General features: G+C 34.6%; 1 protein-coding gene across 1 annotated transcript in view; it reads right to left on the bottom strand.

The window, feature by feature from the left end:
* The window catches only part of LOC104511598 (RNA binding protein fox-1 homolog 1-like), a 67,501-nt gene extending 47,648 nt beyond the window's left edge, over window positions 1–19,853 (bottom strand). The window contains exons 1-2 of the mRNA XM_010154285.1: window positions 19,771–19,853; window positions 3,139–3,271 (exon numbers count right to left, since the gene is read on the bottom strand). Of these exons, the coding sequence (XP_010152587.1) occupies window positions 3,139–3,271; window position 19,771 (134 nt within the window). The 5' untranslated portion in view covers window positions 19,772–19,853. The remainder of the gene's footprint in view (window positions 1–3,138; window positions 3,272–19,770) is intronic.
* Window positions 19,854–20,184: the final 331 nt, after the last annotated feature.

Genomic DNA, 20,184 nt, shown 5'->3' with positions numbered 1-20,184 from the left:
AGTCATATTTTTCTAACTAAATATTGTGGGAATTCAGTGTAAATTTATTTAAAGTTTATAATATAAAGTTATATGTGTCATTATACAAAATAAATGCCTTTTTTTTAATGATTGAAAGTATTTTACTATGCTTGCTTGGCTCTAAGACTGGGCTCCATCCTTGAGTGAAAAATGAGAAATTGCTATTAAATGAATTGTAAAATAGCACTCAAAGCTTTTTCAATTTTGCTTATCAACAAATGATATTCCAAGTTGTTTGCTTTCTTCTGTAAGTTGATTCATTCTCTGTGATCTCTGTATTATCGCTGTAATTTTCCTTGACTCCTACTCCCATTGTGACTGAAAACCACAGTCTTATAATTTATTCTCATTGATTAAGGATTTTTTCTGATGAAAATTCCTTTTTGCTTCTTTGATAGGTCTGAGTACCTAATGGGTAAGCACAGAACAAAGCATTGAAAAGAAATTCCAAATTGTGCTATTGTATCAGTGAATTTACTAGCATAAGATCTAAAATACTAGGCCAAAGAAATTATTTCAGAATAAAGCTTAACCCAACTGCAGATCAGTGCAATGGAGGTAGGTATTATTTCTGCACTTATCCGTGAATTAAAAAGTTGCAAATTTTTTATGTGCATTGGAAAGCAATGCCTTATTATAAAGGTGGATATAGAAAATTAAAACTGACTAATATCTGAACTAAGACCTATATAACTTAAGAGAAAGCTTATCAAGTGAAAACTTTTGCAGCGTAAAATTGTGTTAGAAAACATAACTGACTGGAAGGTGAGCCCTAGATTACTAAGGGTTCATCTCAGACAGCTGGAAGTCATCAGAACAATGAGATGTGACTTCGCACGATGCAATGCGTGGCTCCCTCTGAAGGCAGCTTTAACAACAGGTCATGAAGGTAGTAGGTGAGATCTGTCCAACCTAACTGTCAAACCATCCTGCAGAAGAACGTGAGTGCTCAGCTGACCTCTTGGGATCCAGTGCTGAACCTCACTACAGTGCAAAACTTCACCATTAACTTAAAACAGGAGTTCACAACCCCTACACATCTAACTTGCTACTTAAACATGCTGAAAATAAGCACTGCAATTACATGAGAATATGTATGTATTATGTATGGAAATTTAATTTGTCCTGCTGAGTCACTGTACTAACGAAACTATAAAAATTTATATAACACAGACACACACAGAGCACCTGCATGTGGCCCCTTAAATTAAAGCAAATTTAAGTTACTTACTTGTCTGAAAGTTTTTACTCATTTTGCATATACTAACAAGTCAGTATTGTCCAACTCAAAAATTGTATCACAAATAGCTGGTATATATTTTTTTTATATTACTTTGTGACTTCATATTAAACTAAGGTATTATGTTTGTGACAGTGTAATAACCCACGTTGTTATCTTGCTTCATATTGCACTCTGTGTTCAAATTTAAGAACTTCTTTTTAAACGAAGTAGAGATGGGAAGAGTCCACTTTCTTTATAGGCAGTATCCATTGTGTAGCTGAGTCATTCATATTGGAACTGGCTCTTGAAGGGCATTCTAAACTTGTTACCATCATTGCCATGTACAAATACCTGGACTAACTCGACAGGAGAGTTTGGGCAACAGTAGGATAGCTTTGGTTAGACACCATCCTTGTCCAAAGGCAACTCAGGCAAAGTTCAATAACCATGGTGTCTTTGCCCAGTAGTGACAAATTTGCTTATTGAATTAATATTATTTTGCTATTAAACTACATGAAACAAATAAAATACATTTTTACAAAATAAACTGATTCTGTGGCATAATTTTTATATTCATTTTTAGAACATTTTCATTCTCTGAGGTGATAATTGCCCAGTGTGAAGGAATGGCCAAACTGCCTGTTGTAAATATCCCTGAAAATACAGTTCAATGGCCGACTGACCAAATTTGCAAACCTGTCTAGAAAAAGACATGTCTTTTGGCTTAACAGGACAAAGGCTTCAAGAGAAACTGAGTGAACTAGTGATGGGCACCCATCTTGTACCATAACGGAGAAGGAGGACAGGGTCGGAGCACAATCTTGCCCTGCAAGCTCCCTTACAAGGGGATATCCACAGTGAGACCAGATGAGCTGAGGAACAGGACTTTAGTGAGGGCAGAGAGAGAGAGATCACCTTCAACCAAAACTTTGCAAACCCTGCCTGACCCATTCTCAGAAAGGACTGGTAGCTCTACAGGAAAGTAGCAGCATATATATCACAAATGTTTGACAACTATAAAAAATATTTTATTATTCTGGCCTGGGATCTGTCAAGTGGTCTGATTTTCTAAGCCTCCCAATTTCTTAATTGTTGAAAATTTTTTGACAATGTTAGAACTTGTAAATATCTTATGTAGCATACAAAATCTTTCTGTGTCAGCATTTACAGAGCTACAAGGAGAATTTGTTTCTTCCTTCGTTCCCTCAAAACCACACCTCTAAAACTGTATATATGTATCTTCTCAATTAACAGATTATTGAAATTCTACAAATTATTACTATGGATTTCTCCAATTCATTCCTTAGTATTCTACTTGGGTTTAGTAAATGTAGGTCACTGATGGTAAGATCTTAAGGTATTATTTAAGCAAACATACTGAGAAACACATGATCCTGAGTTTCTATCCTCAAGTACCCCAAGCAGCACCCCAAGTTTCTATCATGGTAAAAATGTCCACTGGGATAACTAAACAAGCTGCAATAAAAAACCCCAAACTATTACACCACTAAGCCTTCAGGTCCAGAGCCAACATTCAGTGGATGATTGAAGAAAAAGAAGTTAACTTGATCCAACCTCCTTAATAACCAGATGTTTGCAATCATCAAAAATATATCTTTAGCTGAAACAATTTCTCTATTCCAAAGCATTCAGTTTCTAAGAACATTTACATAACAATATGTGACATCTGAAATGCTTAAGGCCACCAACCATGGCAGTACAAATTACAGTCATTTTTCAATACTCCGTGCAAGGTGCACCACTTCCAGCACTGGGATTGGTTGCATGCTGTGTTGGTTTCTGCGGTGAGACACGATCAGCATGCACCACAGTCACAAACAATTTGTAGCCTTTGGAGATTCATGCTAATACGTAAAAGAGGCTGATCTCCTTACCCGCCGTAGGCTGGAATTGGAGGGGGGGGTGCTGCTGCACGAAACGTGTTGTACACCGTGCGACCTCGGCCTCTTAGATGTGCACCTCTGTAAGCAGCAGCTGCAGTTGCAGCAGGGTAGGGGAATCCTGGCACTGTGGGGGGGAAAAAAAAAAAAAAAAAGAATGGATGTAAAATATTCAAGTCAACCTAGAATTTTAAAACACAAGTAACGTAGCAGCATGATTGTGCTTATGTTAAAGCTTGCCTGTAACTAGATGAGGGAGTTGCCGAACAAGTAAATTATTAGTCTTTTAACTAGAGGTCTCCTATTTTTACACAAAATCTTTTATGCAAGCAGGAGACAGAAAGCTGGGAATTTAGATGGCAGTATCATAGGTGGCTCTGATTCTCTAAGACACTTTTATAAATAATGTTGACTGTTATAGACAACACTGTTAACAGAAGACTCTTGAGGTCCAAGTCACCATTTCAGGCTCAAATTCACAATGTCAGTGGCATTTCCATCACATTATTGGATCTGTCTCCAAAAATCAGATTTTACCAATTTACAGAGCTTTATTTTTGCTTGTGTGTTGATTATTAACTGTGTCTTAATTGTGTGCCAAGGGAAAGAAAGACAGAGCAAGAGTTTTCTCAGATTTTGGGGATGTACACTGTTCAGTGTACAGTATCCATTACTTCTTCAAAGGCAAGAGTTTCATAATTTGGAAATATCTACACAAATTCAGATACTATTCAGACCCAATAGAAACAATTTACACATACAAAAAAGAAATCAATTCAGACATTTTTATATTATCATTGCAGCAAAATGTAAACATTAAGTACCATTCAATGTTAGACTTAAAATATTTTAAACAGAAATTGAAAAATAATACAGTATTAAAAGGGTTTTGTATCTGTAAAATGTCTGTGAAAATCTCTTCATAAACTTTTTAATTGTAAATTATAAATGAAACTTTCCACTTTACTTTCTCTGTTAGATTTTTAGCCAATACTTCATGACTTCATTTCTCCTTCGTACATATATAGCTGGCCAGTGTTAGAACATGTATTTTTGGATTTATTTCATCAGTGAGACAGAGAAAATCAAATCCAGCTCTGTTGGCACTCAGGTTACGTCAGTTGTGCTTCACTGTGTTGAATTTTTTTCAAACAGATAAAAGAAATAAAGGTTGCTTAGCAAAGCCCTAATAAGAAGCAAGCAAACAGAAGTAATCATGTATAAACCAGTAAGTTTTTCAAGTCTGAAATACAAATAGATTTCAATCCACATTTGTCTTTCACCTGTTTTAGCACTAAGTTTTAAAAGATGCCTTGAATTTGAAAAAGAAAACGAAAAGTTCACAACTTGCAGCTGGCTGAAAGGATGAAGGAAAATACAGTAATTATGCAGTAATTCTCCAATACTGCCTTACCACTGTGGCTTTTGGGCTTTCTTAAGTCCTTTCAACTGACAAAAAGTTATTCTGCAAAGATTTACATGCCTGTGATACAATATAAAACAACCTTATGACAATACAATTAAAATAGTCTTTTAAAAAGTACAAACACCATATTTGTATTCCTCTTGCCGTAAACTAACGTGTCAAAATCAGAATGATGAACAAACAGAATTCAATACACTGTTGATAATTTTGCAATCAGCTGTATTTAAAAGACAAATAGAATCATGGAAGGCATTTTTTTTAGGAGAAAAAATAAACATATATATCGTATACTTGGAAATCTGGACACCAAGTACTTTTGCATATACAAGAACATTGAATGTTGAACAGTATAAATACAGCAGCGCTAGAATCATGACCTACTGCTCATATCATGTAACTTTTTTCCTTTTCTTTCCCAAGTATACAGTCTTGCATACAAAGTAGTTCAACATGCATATGAAAATGTAAATGATAACTTTTAGTGGACTGAAGATATAAGCAAACATTACAGTAAAAAGATCTACAGCTTGTGCCATAGTTCCTCTGATAGAGTGGGCTGTCCCCCCATCCTAACAGATAAATAAGAAGTACAATGCTCCAATAAAATTTCATAGATGGAAGTTAGAAGCATATGACAAAAAACACAAGGGTCGGACATCATGGTACTGTTGTTCACTTCTGTCCCTTGGAGAATATATTTGTGAATGCCACATGCTGGAGACTTCCTGCTGGCTTAAATCAGGTGATGCTCACAATGCGCATGTTAAAGTGCCACTCATAGTAATTATTATCATCTCTGTTACTTCTGTAAGTGCACTAGTATGCTTCAGCATGGAAAAGAAGTGACTGTAGAAGCTGCCAAATTTATCTTTGTTATCAGAGTGAAGTTTAGCATGTCTGCCTTCCTTAGAAGAATGACTCTTTTCCACCTACTAGATGGTAACTTCTAGAAGTATGTTTCTCCAATAATTTCAGAGTTAATTTGTGACTTGTTTTAAAATAATGCAAATAAATAAATAAATAGAATAATAAAAAAAACCCCAAAACCAAAACAACAACAACAAAAAAAACCAACCCCAAAATCCAACAAAACAGTGCTGAGAAGAGTTTCCTTAAGCAAAAGGGGAAAAATGGACTTGAGAATCTGGTCAGGAAAGACTGGTATCTGAAATGGTGGATATCTTAAATGAGAAACGTGAAGGTTGGTAGTCTGTAGCTAGCTTTAAAAAAACCCTTAGTCTTTAGGGACACTCAAACTTCCAAGATTAAGGGAAATTTCTCTGACATAAAAGCCAGTGACAAACAACTAATGAAATACGACAATCTTTGAGCAGTACGGACAACTTCTTCATTTATATGTGCATCTGTAGTTCTCTACATATTGATAGAAAACCCACTTTTACAAGAAGCACAGAAGGAGTGGCAAAGAAAACAAAACCAATTCAAAAAAGCCTAAGCTCAAGCAATGTAACGTATCTAACAAAGTTGTGGGTTTGCAGTAGAGTGTCTAGAAACTCCGGCTCTAAGGGCTGTTTCTGCATTTAATTCTTTGCAATTAACATCTACATTTAGCAATATTTAAAGCAGTTGAATAGTCTTCTTTCAGTGAAACACTCAGCGTTCTAGGCAATCTTTCTGCTATGAAATGTAATGTCTGAAATTAACTCACCATACAGCCACACACTTTATACAGGTGTGTGAAGAATGCACGTATCTCTTGATTTTTAGAAGAATTTAGTAAATATAGGTCTAATGAAAACTTACTAGAATTGTGCAGAAATTATATGGGAGACTGAGCATAGCAGAGTTCTGTGAAAGCATGAACTCAGGAAGTGTTTTGAGAACAATTTTTCCTTTGAATTGTACCACTCAATTCAGCTTTCGTACAGACATTTTAACATAAATATTTTTCAACAATTGAGGATTTATCCTAAATACCCTTTAAAGTTCACGGTGGTCACACTTTGGAAAGAATTACAAGAAGGGCCACTAACCTTAAATCTTTGACAGTGAATGGCTCTCTACAAAGAAATGTCACTGGAAAAGCAGTGTGCCCCATCAATGACTGAGTAAAAAAGAACAGAAAATATTTTTAAAAATATTAAATTTTTATGAGGAAGAAAGCTTTCTCTATGAAAGAGGAGAATAAAAAAAAATAGAAGATAGAGATAGCAGGAAGAGTCACTTAGCCCATAAGTGTTTACCAAATCCAAAACACACCATGGAGGCTCAGCATTCATGGGAGATACAAAGACAAGACAGTGATTTCTACCATTTTCAAAGGATCTGCAACACAAAGGATGTGTTACAATGAAAAGCCTTAAGTAATTTAGTTGTTTTACTATGCTTGCCTTGCATTGTCTCCTAAATAAACTCACCAAATGTCTAGAGTAAAGCAAAACTCTGAAAAAGCTTGTAGAAGCAATTAGTAGAAGGTAGAGCAACGATTTGGAGTTCTGTCAGAAATAAGTTAAGACATGATGGAAACTAAGCATGAGAAATATGGAACTAACAATGGCATTGCAAGGTCTATGATCAAGTGAGGTCTAACAGTAGAGGTCATATATTAAAGTTATATCCGTTACCCCAAAAAATTATTTGGGTCAGTCTGAAAATCAGAGTACCTGTAAACATGTCTTCTATTTCCAAGTAGCAATATTAAAGATTAAGATTAGAAGTAAAATAATCAACAAGATCATGTCTCCCTAGAATTGGGATCAGCAAAACAATTACACTACTTCAGCCCAGCTGAGAAATCATACTGTTAGGAATATCTAATAACCACAAAATTTATTTTGCTACCAACTTTTTAATATCCTCACCCCAAAATAACCAGCAGAAGTGGCATCATTAGAACATAACTGAAGAATGGACTTCATAAAAACAATTTTATGAAAAGGGCTCTCCCACCAGGAAGCATTAAGTGCTATTAAGCAGCCCCCAAAGTAATGAATGTACTAGCCAGAAGAAGTAAGGAATTTAATGACTTGAGTTTGTAGGTCAACCTTCTTTAGTGCCTCAGTGCCAAATTGCTGAAACTCAGTCTGTGAAAATACTACTGTAATGGGGTGCACACTGTGTTTGACTCTCACCAGGGAAGCATCTGAGTCCACTTCTACGCAAAAGTACCTTAAATTTATCAAAGTAATTTGATGACTGGAATTCTTCTGATCTGCAATAGAGAAAAGGCAGATTTCTCCAAATACACACTGATGATAGGAGGCTAATATGAGGTTAAAAAAAAAAAAAAAAAGACTTTTCTAAGGAATATGTATTATCAAATATCAAGTCAAAGAAATAATTTAGATTCTCATCTAATAGCCCCATCAACTCGTCCTATAGTTATTTATTCAGCTGTTCAAATATGAATGAGATTAAAATGGAAACAAGAAAAAAATCAGTTCCTACTGCTCTTTTACTTTTTCAAATTTAAAAAAGAAGAGTGAAAACATTATGCTGTTGAAGTGCATGGCTTTGCTTTATGTAACTCTCCAAAAACATACAAATCATCTTGTACTGCAGCCTAAATGAAATATCTTTTAGGAACAATATGTTGGTGAAACTACTTTTTAAAAATTCCTTCCTTAATTTTGTTCTATTTTTATATTTAAGAGAGTAAAATAATTTTCTTTAAAAAGTATTATTAAAATGACTATTGTCAAAAAATGTCTCCCTTCTTTATACACTTTGTAAACATGCGAACACTTCCAGGGGATTTCCTTCACTGAACTTCAGTTTACATCTCAAAACCAAAATGTGGCCAAGAAATTGTAACAATTAAGCAGATAAAAAGACCTTTGAAATTAACACAATTCATGTTCACATATCGGTAAAATTTAGATAACTCATGATTTTATATAGAAAACAAATTTGAGCATGAAGAAATAAAGAGGAACTTAATCTTTGTATTCACAGATGAAATTTAATCGAATTTATCACAAAAGATGTTATATAAACATTGCTTTTATTCAATTTTTTATTAAATTAACATGACAGGTAGGTGCACTTTCTAGGCACCATGCCTCAACATGTGCCTTAGAAAATGAAGACTGAAGGGACAGTGACAAAGCTTGAGTTCTCAAAAGGAGGAATAGAACCTGGTGAAAAATACTTAAGGGTTATACACTGTGTATAAAAGTTTTAAATCTTTGGGATAGATGGAAGAGCAGCAGATGCAAAAAACAACAGGGGGCAGATTTTGTATCAAAGCCATAAAAATATACAGCCATTTTAATGGGCAATTATTCTTTGCATTTGTGCTGTGGTTTGAATTTGGATGAGAGTGCCATATGCCTCAAGAAAGGTGTGCCATCAAAATGGATGAACGAATCTACCTCTCATCACTCCTAATCCGACCGCCTTTGCGTGAACTACTAGGTCAGCTGCCATCAAGAGTTTTCAGATGTTTTACGGTGAAGAATTTTAATGCTACATCATGTTTGAATCAGCTTATAGCTCATTTACTGCAACATAGTTTAAATGTTAGAAAGGCAGGGAGACACATTTACAGTACTCTCACAGTGCAGGAGGATCCCTGTTGAGGAAACACTTCACAAGTGCTGGATAGTAAATTAAAAACAAAGATACAATGGGTAACATGCTGAGAAAGGCTAAGCATATTATCTGATTTTATCTGAGATTTCTGGAACAGAATCAGGAGTTCATGCTGATGCATACTGTGTAGTGAGTTTTCACTTCACCATAATAGTAGTAAGTAGCACTACTTCGTATACTTCAAAAAAGAATTATAAAAATTGTGCTGAAGAGAATGTGCACAGAACTTTGCATTTAAATACACAGTCCAAAGTACAATGCAGGTAAAATTTAAGCTCTGTTACTACAGATTTCAACATTAAAGGGCTTTAAATTATATGTATATATTCTTAAAATTCCATGGTAAAAAAAAATTTAGAAAGTTCACAATATTTAAGAATAGCACGCTGAAAACACATTTTTTAATCTGTCACTTTTGTGAGGTGATTATGACTGCGATCTAGTTGTGAATTAACTAAATTCAAAGGAAATTTGCCATATAAATCAAATACATAGAATACAGTCACAACTGGTAATATCTCTTTCATTCACTTTTTTTTTTGAAACATACTTAAAATTAGTGGAACAATTATTTTGTTACTACTGTACAAAAATATATGTCTGTATTAAACACTTATTTAGGAATGAATAAATCTGCAGTTTGGACAAACTTACAGGACATTCTCATTTGAAATGCATTGAAAAGGAAAACAAAAATCTCTAATTAATGTACAAGTCTAATCACCATTCTCCACATGGAAGAGTAATTTTTCACTGTTCATTTGCTCAGTGTAATCTCAAAACTGACATAACAGAAAAGCAATGGCCTATAAATCTGCTCTCATTTGTTTCTTTAATATTCATATTCCATTGAACTACAGCTGCTTGTTGTTGCAGTCCATTACAACATGCAGAACTGTCGATAAAAATATTATGAAAGGCAGGATGTGTTTCTTCATGTCTCTGTGTGCCATTTATTTTGAAAAAAATAACAATAAATGAGTCATGGACTGTCCCTTAGTTTGCTACACGCTGGGCGATTAGTGATTAATTACCTTGCCGCAAATTGACATGGCACAAGGAAATTGACACAGCTCTGATTAATTAACTTTTTATGTGAGACAGTTACTTACAAAACACTGCACACTGTAATTGAATCCCTTTACACAACACTACTGCATTAAGTTTCCAGTCAAATTTAAATTAGGACCAAATTTTACATAAATTTGGTGAAAGTGTTTATGACAAGGTATACCCTGAAACATTACATAAATATTTGTAGAAAGAGGACAGACAGCTGTTTTAAGACAATTTCAACTTTTTCATCCTCAAACACATGAAAAATAAGATTTTTGGGTTTTAGATTTTTCCCTACCAAATCATCAACATAATCAAATGCACTCAGAAAACATACATAAAATATTTCAGTGAAAAGCAACACCCTATTTAATGTGTTTATTCTGATGTTAAGTTGTAGGAAGACACTTAACTGTTCCAACAAAAGCTGTTATTTGGTTAACTTTACCTAAAATTTGTTTCCAAACCTAACTGTTATTCTGTTTCAACAACTACTTGCATATACTGAATTAACACTTTGTTTTCTTTATAATAATTTTAAGTATATATGGAATTATTTTTTTTCTCTGTCCTCCTTTGCCTCATCTCCTATAATATTCTGTTAAGTAAACCACCATTTATCACTATGCATATTGAAACCATTATATGCCAGGAATTTATATACTTTGGAGCAAAATCTTGATGCCAAAGCCTGGAAACTGTCTCATCTTTCTGACCAAACATTTTCACTGTGAGGGTGACTGAGCACTGGTTCAGGTACCCAGAGACTGTCCAACCTTGGAGATGTTAAAAAGCTGTTTGGATGTGGTCCTGAGCAGCCTGCTTGAGCAGGGCGAGTGGACAAGGTGATCTCCAGAGGTTCCTTCCAACCTCAGCCATTCAGAGACTCAATCATTTGGTGACTCTTTATTATGAAAAATTCCTGTACATTTCATCTTTCTTTTACTTTTTACTGGACTGTATATACAGCCACCTGAATACCTCTGACATGAAGAGATTTCTCTCAATATGCCAAAAAAAAAAAAAAAAAAAAGAAGGATGTTAAGGAAGAAAAAAAAAAAAGATGGGATGAATTTTTTTATAAAGCTATGTAATTACACCAACTTTGAATAAAAAAAAATGCTATAACTGGTGGTCAGATTACTTACAGTGTAATTGAAAACAAAATAAAAGTACTGCACATTCCAAAGAATCCATATAGTTGCTGTACAAAGAATGGTTGGCTTTTCACAAAAGAAAGGACTTATAAACAAGAAAAAGCTCAGTAGGTAAAAACAAATAACAAAGAAACTAGGCTATAAATTAATAGAAACACTAGAGATCAGAGGAGCCACATCTGATCTTAATTAAAAAACAATCTTCAAACACAGATGATCAAACTGGTCAATAACTTGTCTTGTGTTCCTGGTTGTTGGACATCTCCAAGTTCCAAGCAAATTGAAATAATCCCCTGTGTCTTGCTAAACACTGTTTCTGACACAAAAAGAACATGGCTGTGGAGCACTACTGTAAAGAGGTAACAAAATTTAGTAATTTGAATGTTTATGGAAGTCTATTACGTGGTGACAAGGAGTTCTGTTTAATGGCACAAGGTTTACTGAAACTCAGGAGAAATATTAAACTGTAAAAAAGAACACTGTCAGAACGTTGTTGGGTTGGGAACAGTTTAGGCAGGAAGTGACTGAGGAAAGAAACAGCTACCAATCTAACCAAAGCCAGAATGGAAAAACTGTAAAATTAAAGAATTGCACCTGCAAAGAGTCATATAGATATTAAAAAATTTAATTCCTCAGTACTATTTGTGAAATTCAAATTGAAGTATTTCTACTGTATACAACATGTTTTAAGAGCCACACAATGCAAGAAAGAGTGACATTAAAATAAATCTTTATTTGAAACCAAATCTTACAGGTTAAGATGAAACCCACAAAATTAACTCCACATGTGGCTACCGACTAAAAATGAGTAACAGCATCTAGAACGTAAAGCTAAGGAAACATATTAAGACATGTGAGATGCCCAAATGCCCTTGATCAAACACGATTCTTATTATTTGAATGAAAGGACAAAGACACTCTCCACAAGTTACCATTAAAAATGTTATGCACACCTTTCCAGTCATCTCCCACTAGCCAGGTCCAGGATGGTGTGTAAGTCTGTGGCACACAACTCAGGGTATGTCTATCTTTGTGAACTCCTAAGAATGATATTTCAGATACACGGCACCATCTCTAAGCAGATTAACAGAAGTATAAACAGCGAGATGCAAAAAACACTTCTGCAAGAGTGAAATGAAACCCATATTTAGAAATTCTAGACAGCTACAATACATTTGGCTGATGTGTTAATTGGTCACAATATATAGTGGACAGATACATAGTGAAAGAGAACACAAAAAAATACTACGAGAATTTCAGGTGGTGTTCCCAAAAGAGCCCAGAAAAGGTTCAATTTACAATTTAAAATGGGTGATACTTAAATTAAGGATATAACATAATACTTATGAATATAATTTTACTCGATTTTGTTAATTTTGTATTATCTTTGTAACTATCTTAGAAGTCAGTGCAGTTTTCCTGCATTCAGATTTCTGTAACTTTATTCAAAGCATGGTCCAATCCAGTGTGCCAGAACAGTGTTTAAAAATCTTCTAAAGACACTTCAGCAAGAGATGACATCAGTATTTCTCTCTGGAAGAGATACATGATTTTTCAACCTTTTCCATGTCTATACATGGGGGAAAAATCATAGAAAACAATTAGTAAGCTTTCCCTCCTACTCATTATTGATATCTTCTTTTTTTAAATTCTCATGTCATCCCAGTATATTTTAACATACAGAAAAGGAAGGGCACTTTCCACATTAGGTGAACTGGGTGATTCTCTTTACTTTATAAATAAAGGCAATTAATTAATTCAGGAAGCACATTAAAAGACAGTTTGACTCTTAAATGTTTAATAATGAAGTTTTTGTAGCCTGGAAATCATATATCTGATTGGTCTACTCAACTTTATGGACATTTCCCTTTGGGCAGGATTTTTGTACTGTTTCATTCATGAATATCAGTCCTACAGTTGTTAAATTACCTTAATGACATAACTCCTTTGCAGGGGTACCCTACCTTTTTTTCTATGAATTAATAACAAGTAGATGAAAACAGAAACATGAAAGCACAGTCTACTAATATATATGTCCATTGTGAAGTGACCTGTCATTCCATTTTAGTTTAAAAGAAAACATACCAATTAAAAATTTAGTTTTCAGAAACCTTTCACATTTAATTTGCAAATAAAACTGTAACATAGGCAAATTATTTATATCATACAAATACTCATTCTTTAAATGTTCCCGACCCATATACCAATTCAAAATGGCAAGCTACTAAACAGTCTCTCCCTTACCAATCTTGGTAAAATCACAACAATATAATTTTCAAGTAATTACATATGTGCAACAGATCAAACCCGACAAAATCAACTGAATGAAGGTTTCTAAACTGAACGTTTCCACTAATGATTCTGCTCAGAAGCATACTTTAAATCACCTTTTATGATTTTCCCCATATAATTTTAAGAATATGAAATATGTTTTTATATTCAGAAAATACATATAGATTTCCAAGTTGTTACTCCAATCCATTAGTAATGTCACAGAAAAATAACCTGAAATATCTTTCATTGAAACAAGAAGCATGGAAATAGTTTCATACAGCATTTTTTAGGAAGTTTACTAATATTCCTCAGCCAAGTAACCTATTTCCATGCAAGCATATACAACAGCCGTCTTGAATAAACAGGCTTTACTTAATTTTCTATAGCACAATGAATCCCCAGATGGACTATATCCTAATATTGGATCTGGTATTTATACTTATTATTTATGATTTTCCTCATTTATTTCATGCATATCAACAAGGTTCTGAACTATTCTCCACCTTTGAATCAAAATGAAACACCCACAGGAAAAATCTTTTTTAAAAGTAGTACACGTGTCTGTCATACACAAGTGTTGCTCTGTACATACAAAGAAGCAAAATTCCAATATCATGTAATTAGTACTTAAGGCTTCTGCTATAGAATTTAGGATAATTTAGGAACATTTGTAATGTCTGCTCTGAAGTAATGGAATGTATTGGCCTGATTTGCTTAAAAGATCTTAAGCATTAAAAATATTTATTGTCAAAAATGTTACAGGACCAAAGGTTTCCAGGGAATTTTCTGGAAGAACTGCCTTCCCACCTTTCAAAAACATCTCATCTTTGCCTTGTTGTTTTCTGGTTGCTCATAAACTAAAATCCCAGGGCAACATAGTTTATTGTTTTAATATCTATCTGACGCAAAGCAAAAGTATTCTCCGGTGAGTGCTTATCTGTCATATGTACTTCTGTGAAAGGAATATCAAGACAAATAAGATGTTCTAGGGAATATCATGGGATTATGAATTTGGCACTGACTGAATTCTATTTAAAAATAGTTGAAATTATAAATAAAAAAATAATCTACATTGATATTTTGAGGATGGAACTTTAAAAGCATTGGGCTTTAAATATTTTAATTATAAAGGGTTTATACTATTTTAGTATGCATAGAGAATGAACACTCAAGTCCATAAACAGGACAAACAAAATAAGAGGAAAAAAATATTCATAATTGAAACAGTTAAAAAAATCTATTCTAATGATACAATGGACTGTGAACTTACTTTGTATTAATTAAACTCAAGGTAATGGCATTTTCTATATTGAAATGAATAACCAGTGATCTGGAAATTCATTTAGACCATTAGGTTAATTACAGAAACTGATGGAAGTTTTATCAGACAATTACAATTAAAGAACATGAACAATGTGGGACAGATTTATAAGCATTTGTGCCACCTCAATCATTTTTGCTGAATTCCAGCCCTATTTCTTATAAAATTGTAATAAATACATCAATTAGAAAATGGGCCATCAACTTCATTTGCCCTTGAGTATGATAAAATAAAATAAATATCTGATATCTGCATTTTTATATTTTTTTCTTCTTTTAATTCTACTGTTTTATTGCAATATGAAATATTTATTTATTTCTAATAAAAAATGAAAATGTGTGGAAGAAGAGCATGCGTATTTTGAGGCTGATGAGCATGCTTACTGGAACTGACAATGAAACAACTCTAACATTTAGAAAACGTAACACAAAATTGACATTACTTTAAAATGTACTCCTTGAAGTCAAGGCAACATTCTCTTTTATGGGCATGCAAAGCATTTGGGAAATAAAGGCACTCGTATGCGCAGCATTCCAAACAAATGCACATAGCAATTTATTATTTTACCATATGTAGCTATTCAGTGTAGCAAACTATCCTTTTAATACATGCTCAGAAAAATCTACTAGTGGTTACATACCTCATCACTCAAGCATCTTAATTTTTACTTGGGGCTAAAATAAAGCCTAGAAGTTACAAAGATCCAAGTTCTGATTTAGAGACTGAAGTATATTTAGGTGCCTTTGAACTTCTATTAAAATTTGTAATCCCTCTGCCATTGCCTTCCACGGGACCTGAATACATACAACTACACATTTTTGAGAGATGTGATGCCCAGCTTTAGGCCGGCTTCCTCACCACACCAGCCCGTGCTCAGTGAGCCCGAGCAGGTTGATTAGCTACTCCAGAGCACAAAGAAGTTTGCTACTGGCAAACATCTCTTTTTCCATCCCCTGCCAGGAAAGGGCAGGGGAGGTTATCAAGAAAACATAGCCAGGCCCTTTCTTCACAGAGGCACACTGTGGGGAGACAGGAGACAACAGACGAAACTTGAAAGAAGAGAGGTTTCCACTGCTGGGACATTCAAGCATTGGAACAGATGACCCAGAAAGGTTATGCAGCCTCTGTCCTCAGAGATGCCCTGTGCAACCCGGTCCTTCCAACCTGAATTATCCTGTGATTTCACGACTTCGTGTCTTCCTTCTTTCCCATGTTTTGGCTCTCATTAACTCCTATCTCACTGACATTTTCAGGCACCACTACGTTATAGAAAAATATGGAAAACGGGCACTAAACAGTTTTTAAAAGTCCTTGCATAAATTCAGGTTAGTAATTTTGCCTTTTTTAACCATACATACCCAGCTATATTACTGTCCTTTGTAGAACAGTGGTACAGACATTCAGTGACAGAACCTTTTTTTCTTCTTTTGAATTTTCCTTTTCTTCTGCAGGGCTTTAATATTCCCATAGATACTATTCTCAAGTGGCATCTATTTGGAGAAGTTCCAAAATTTTTCTTGATACATTTCTTAATTAAAAATAGGTACAAATTTCTTCATGATTAAAAAAATTCCTGTGAAACCAACTAGTCTAAAGTAGCAGGGGCAAAAAGAGACTGTCAGTTACGTGCTGCCAAACTCTTCGATTTACTAAGTTTCAGTGAGATATCACGGGCCTTCGGTAAGCTTCCCGTGAATGCTTACTTACTCCTGGGGACTTGGTGTACTCTAACCTTTACTTCCTGGATATGACTCTTTCTAATACTTGTCTGTGTTCTGCATTAGGATAATGATGATAGATTTAACTGAAATCAGTTTTATCAGTTCTGTCCTCGAGATGCCAATGCTATAGGAGTCTACAGCAGCCCAGATGAGCCCATGAGCTCCTTCAGTCTGCTTCTGTCAGTAAGGCAAAATCTGTCCCACCAAGGGATGTGAACACATTTGCATGCTGAAACTATGCTTTCTATATAACAAATTATCTATTCCCAGAATAGATGTGCAAATGAAAAACTGATCCAGGTCCCATCTTCTCCTTCAGCATAAGAGAACAGATGAGGCATGAGAGACTATTGCTACTGATTTTTTCCACTGCTTGCAGAAGAAACAGCTCATTTCTTTCTGTATTATGCAAAGGGGCAGAAGTGATGGGAGGAAGCAGAGCCATGTTTCCATCTCCTGACATATTCAGAGGTGTAACTAATCACTGTACTGGGAAATGTACAATGTGGTACAAAAAAATATATCCTGGGGAAATACAACATCAGAAGAGAAAGAGTAGCTTCAAGAAATCCACTCTTCTTTCTGGCTAGCCAAAACAATGGGGTAAAGTGTTCAGGGTCATCAAAGACTACAAGTGACCAACACAACTGAAAGTCAAAAAGTTAAGTGAGAAATAAAGTTAGCCAAATTAAGAAAAATATATTTTACAAGCATTTTTCAGTCCTTCATTCTTTACAGAATATAACTTGGGAGCAAAATACAAACAATCAATTTAAAATAAACATTTCTAAAAGTGGGGACCATCCTCTTCCAAATATCTGAAAATTCCTAAATGCCATTAGCATTTAATGAACTCCACACCTCTCACATGGCTTTAAAAATCACATCCGACTCTTTCCCTTCTGTTAAAACAATTACAAATTTAAAACCTTTTCATTCTTACATTGTAAGCTGTTCTGAAATATTACACAGATACAATACTGGCAGTAACAGAATAAATGATTAACAAATCATTCAAAGATGATGGCTGCAATATTGTTGTCTACATGGAATAACAATAGTAAAAGTATTAGTCTCCTAGACATTAATGTTGACTTATCAATTATTGTTGCAATGTTACAGATGTGCACAAAAATTGGAGTACAGAAAGAAGATCTTTAAAATAATGAAAGAAAGAAAATGAAACAAAACTGAGGCTTCATTTCCATTCATTTAGTAGAATTTCCTATAGAAAGGGAACTATATTACCTGTTTACTGAAAGTTTTGTAGTACGGAGAAATAAAAAAACTAATTACAATCATTAGTAATTGTAGTAATTTTGTATTATTAGGAGTTGTGATCCCGTGGGGGAAACGAGATTTTGGCAATATGAAATACTACACATAATAAAAGAAAAATCATGAGTTGCAGACACACAAATTCAGCAAAAGTGTAATAATCTCTACTGCAAGGGCTACTATTATGAAACTTTGTATTACACACTGCCCAGTGGGAGGCAGATAGGCAAAGGCTGTTTACTTATGTATTTGGCATAATTGAAAACAAACAGGTGTTCGTTGGGATATCATCATTCAAGGAGCACCACTGTAAAATAAGATTTTTTAGAAGGATTGACTCATGAGACATAATGGAAACAGTGAAGTATAGAGCTTAGCTAGCTATACAATGACTATCTAGGGATTTAACAGTAGTGCAAGTACTGTACGATGTAAACAGCAACCCCAGAAATAAATTTCCTAGGATAGAACTCATTGAGACAATAGAAGCAACAGGGTAAACTTAATAAAGGCTTTATTTAGAGTAATTTCCAGAAAATAACTGCCCTCCCTCTTGAAAAGAGGTTCCCTAACAGTGAGATGAATTAAATGTCTGGATAATTTTACAGGAAAGAAATTTTAGACAAAGGTTGATATTTCAGTCAAAAGACTAGTATTTTGGTCAAAAAGGAATAATGCACTGAAAACATATTATAGGGAACATTGATTTAGACAGTAAGTATTTCATCTCTATGTTACTACAAGGATAAAGAAAAAACCTCACTGCTTTGGAAAGGTGACATAGCACAAAATATTCTTGGAGCATCTGGAAGCAAATGCACATTTACTGACAATTTCAGTTCCAATTTAAAATGCTTCATATAATTTATTAGTTCTCTATGTATTTGTAGACTCCTGATTTGAGAGTAGATCCCATACTTATACTGTAAAAGCAGCAGCTCTAAGGATGCTATTCATAGCCTTTGACATAAGAGGGTTACATGACCATAGAGTTGATCACTATGGAACTCTCTTGTCCTCATTTCTGGTTTTAATTAAAGAAATCAATTATTTTTGTAGCCTAGATAAGCTTTGAAAGAGCAGAATTGCACTCTAGATTGAATACAATCTTCATAAAGAGCATATCTGATAATATTGTTAAATCAGACAACATAAAATATTTTCTTTACAGAAAGCTGCTAGGAACACAAAGAAATGCTGCTGTCCACACTAATTCAGCAAGCAACAATTGTTACTATTTCATTTAGCTAGAGGCTTCTTCATCTGACTAGATTTCAGAATGAGCGTCAGTGGTACCACCAATACGATCTCAACACTAAGGATCTATTCGTTCAGCTTGCTTTTACTGTTTTTATTAGGGCAGCTTTTTATAATTCAAAATACCCACTTGCACAGTCTTTTTCCGTTTGTAAAAAAAGACTTCATATCTACTTTATTCCTGACACGATCAAATGGTGGAATGATATGAGACTTTTTGTTTATTAAATCAAAGTTGTAACCAGGAAAGAAAAAGAAACACAACTTCACCTTCTACACAAAATGCAGAGTGCACAACAGTACTGGATTCCAAAAAATGTCAGCGTTACGGTGGAGTTTTTCACCATTTCTATAGAACAGTGAAATAGAGGCCATCTTCTTTTTTCTTTTTTTTTAAATATACTTTTAGAATAAAGATGGAACTAAGACACTAAATTATCTGTTAACATTACTTACACATTTATAAATACCACATTTACAAGAGTTTTGGGGAAAATGTACAGTTTTGGGGGCTTAATTCACATTTATGTGCTTTTGTCACAAAACAAAACAAAACAAAACAGAGCCATAACACTAGCTTACTTGTGGATGTGTATACTAGTGAACTGGGGGCACTGTACACGGGAGATCCCTCCTGGTTTGCCTGGCACAGCAGCACCCTGCCTACAAGAAAGAGAGAGAGAGTGGTATCTGGTTTTGGAACACTCAAACTAAACCTCAGTTTTTATCTCAAAACAGTAATAAAACTCATAAGCAGAACAGTGCAGTGACACAGAGGCACCTTCTGTTCTTTGACTTCAAAGCAGAAAGAGCCCCAGTAAACATGTACAATTTTACACTTGAAAAGGCAAAACCACAGACATCCCCCAAAATACAGAGTCTTTTGGCATCACATGGGGAAGCTGGTGCACGCCCTGAGCGTTTGCAGCGCACACCAGCCCCTCGCCAGTTGCCCTCTCTCCCTCTGTCTCTCTAAAAGAAGCTGCCCCATCAGCT

The sequence above is a fragment of the Eurypyga helias genome, unplaced genomic scaffold (genome assembly GCF_000690775.1).
Source record: "Eurypyga helias isolate BGI_N326 unplaced genomic scaffold, ASM69077v1 scaffold1896, whole genome shotgun sequence".
Lineage (NCBI taxonomy): Eukaryota > Metazoa > Chordata > Aves > Eurypygiformes > Eurypygidae > Eurypyga > Eurypyga helias.
This window is presented reverse-complemented; position numbering and strand designations above follow the sequence as displayed.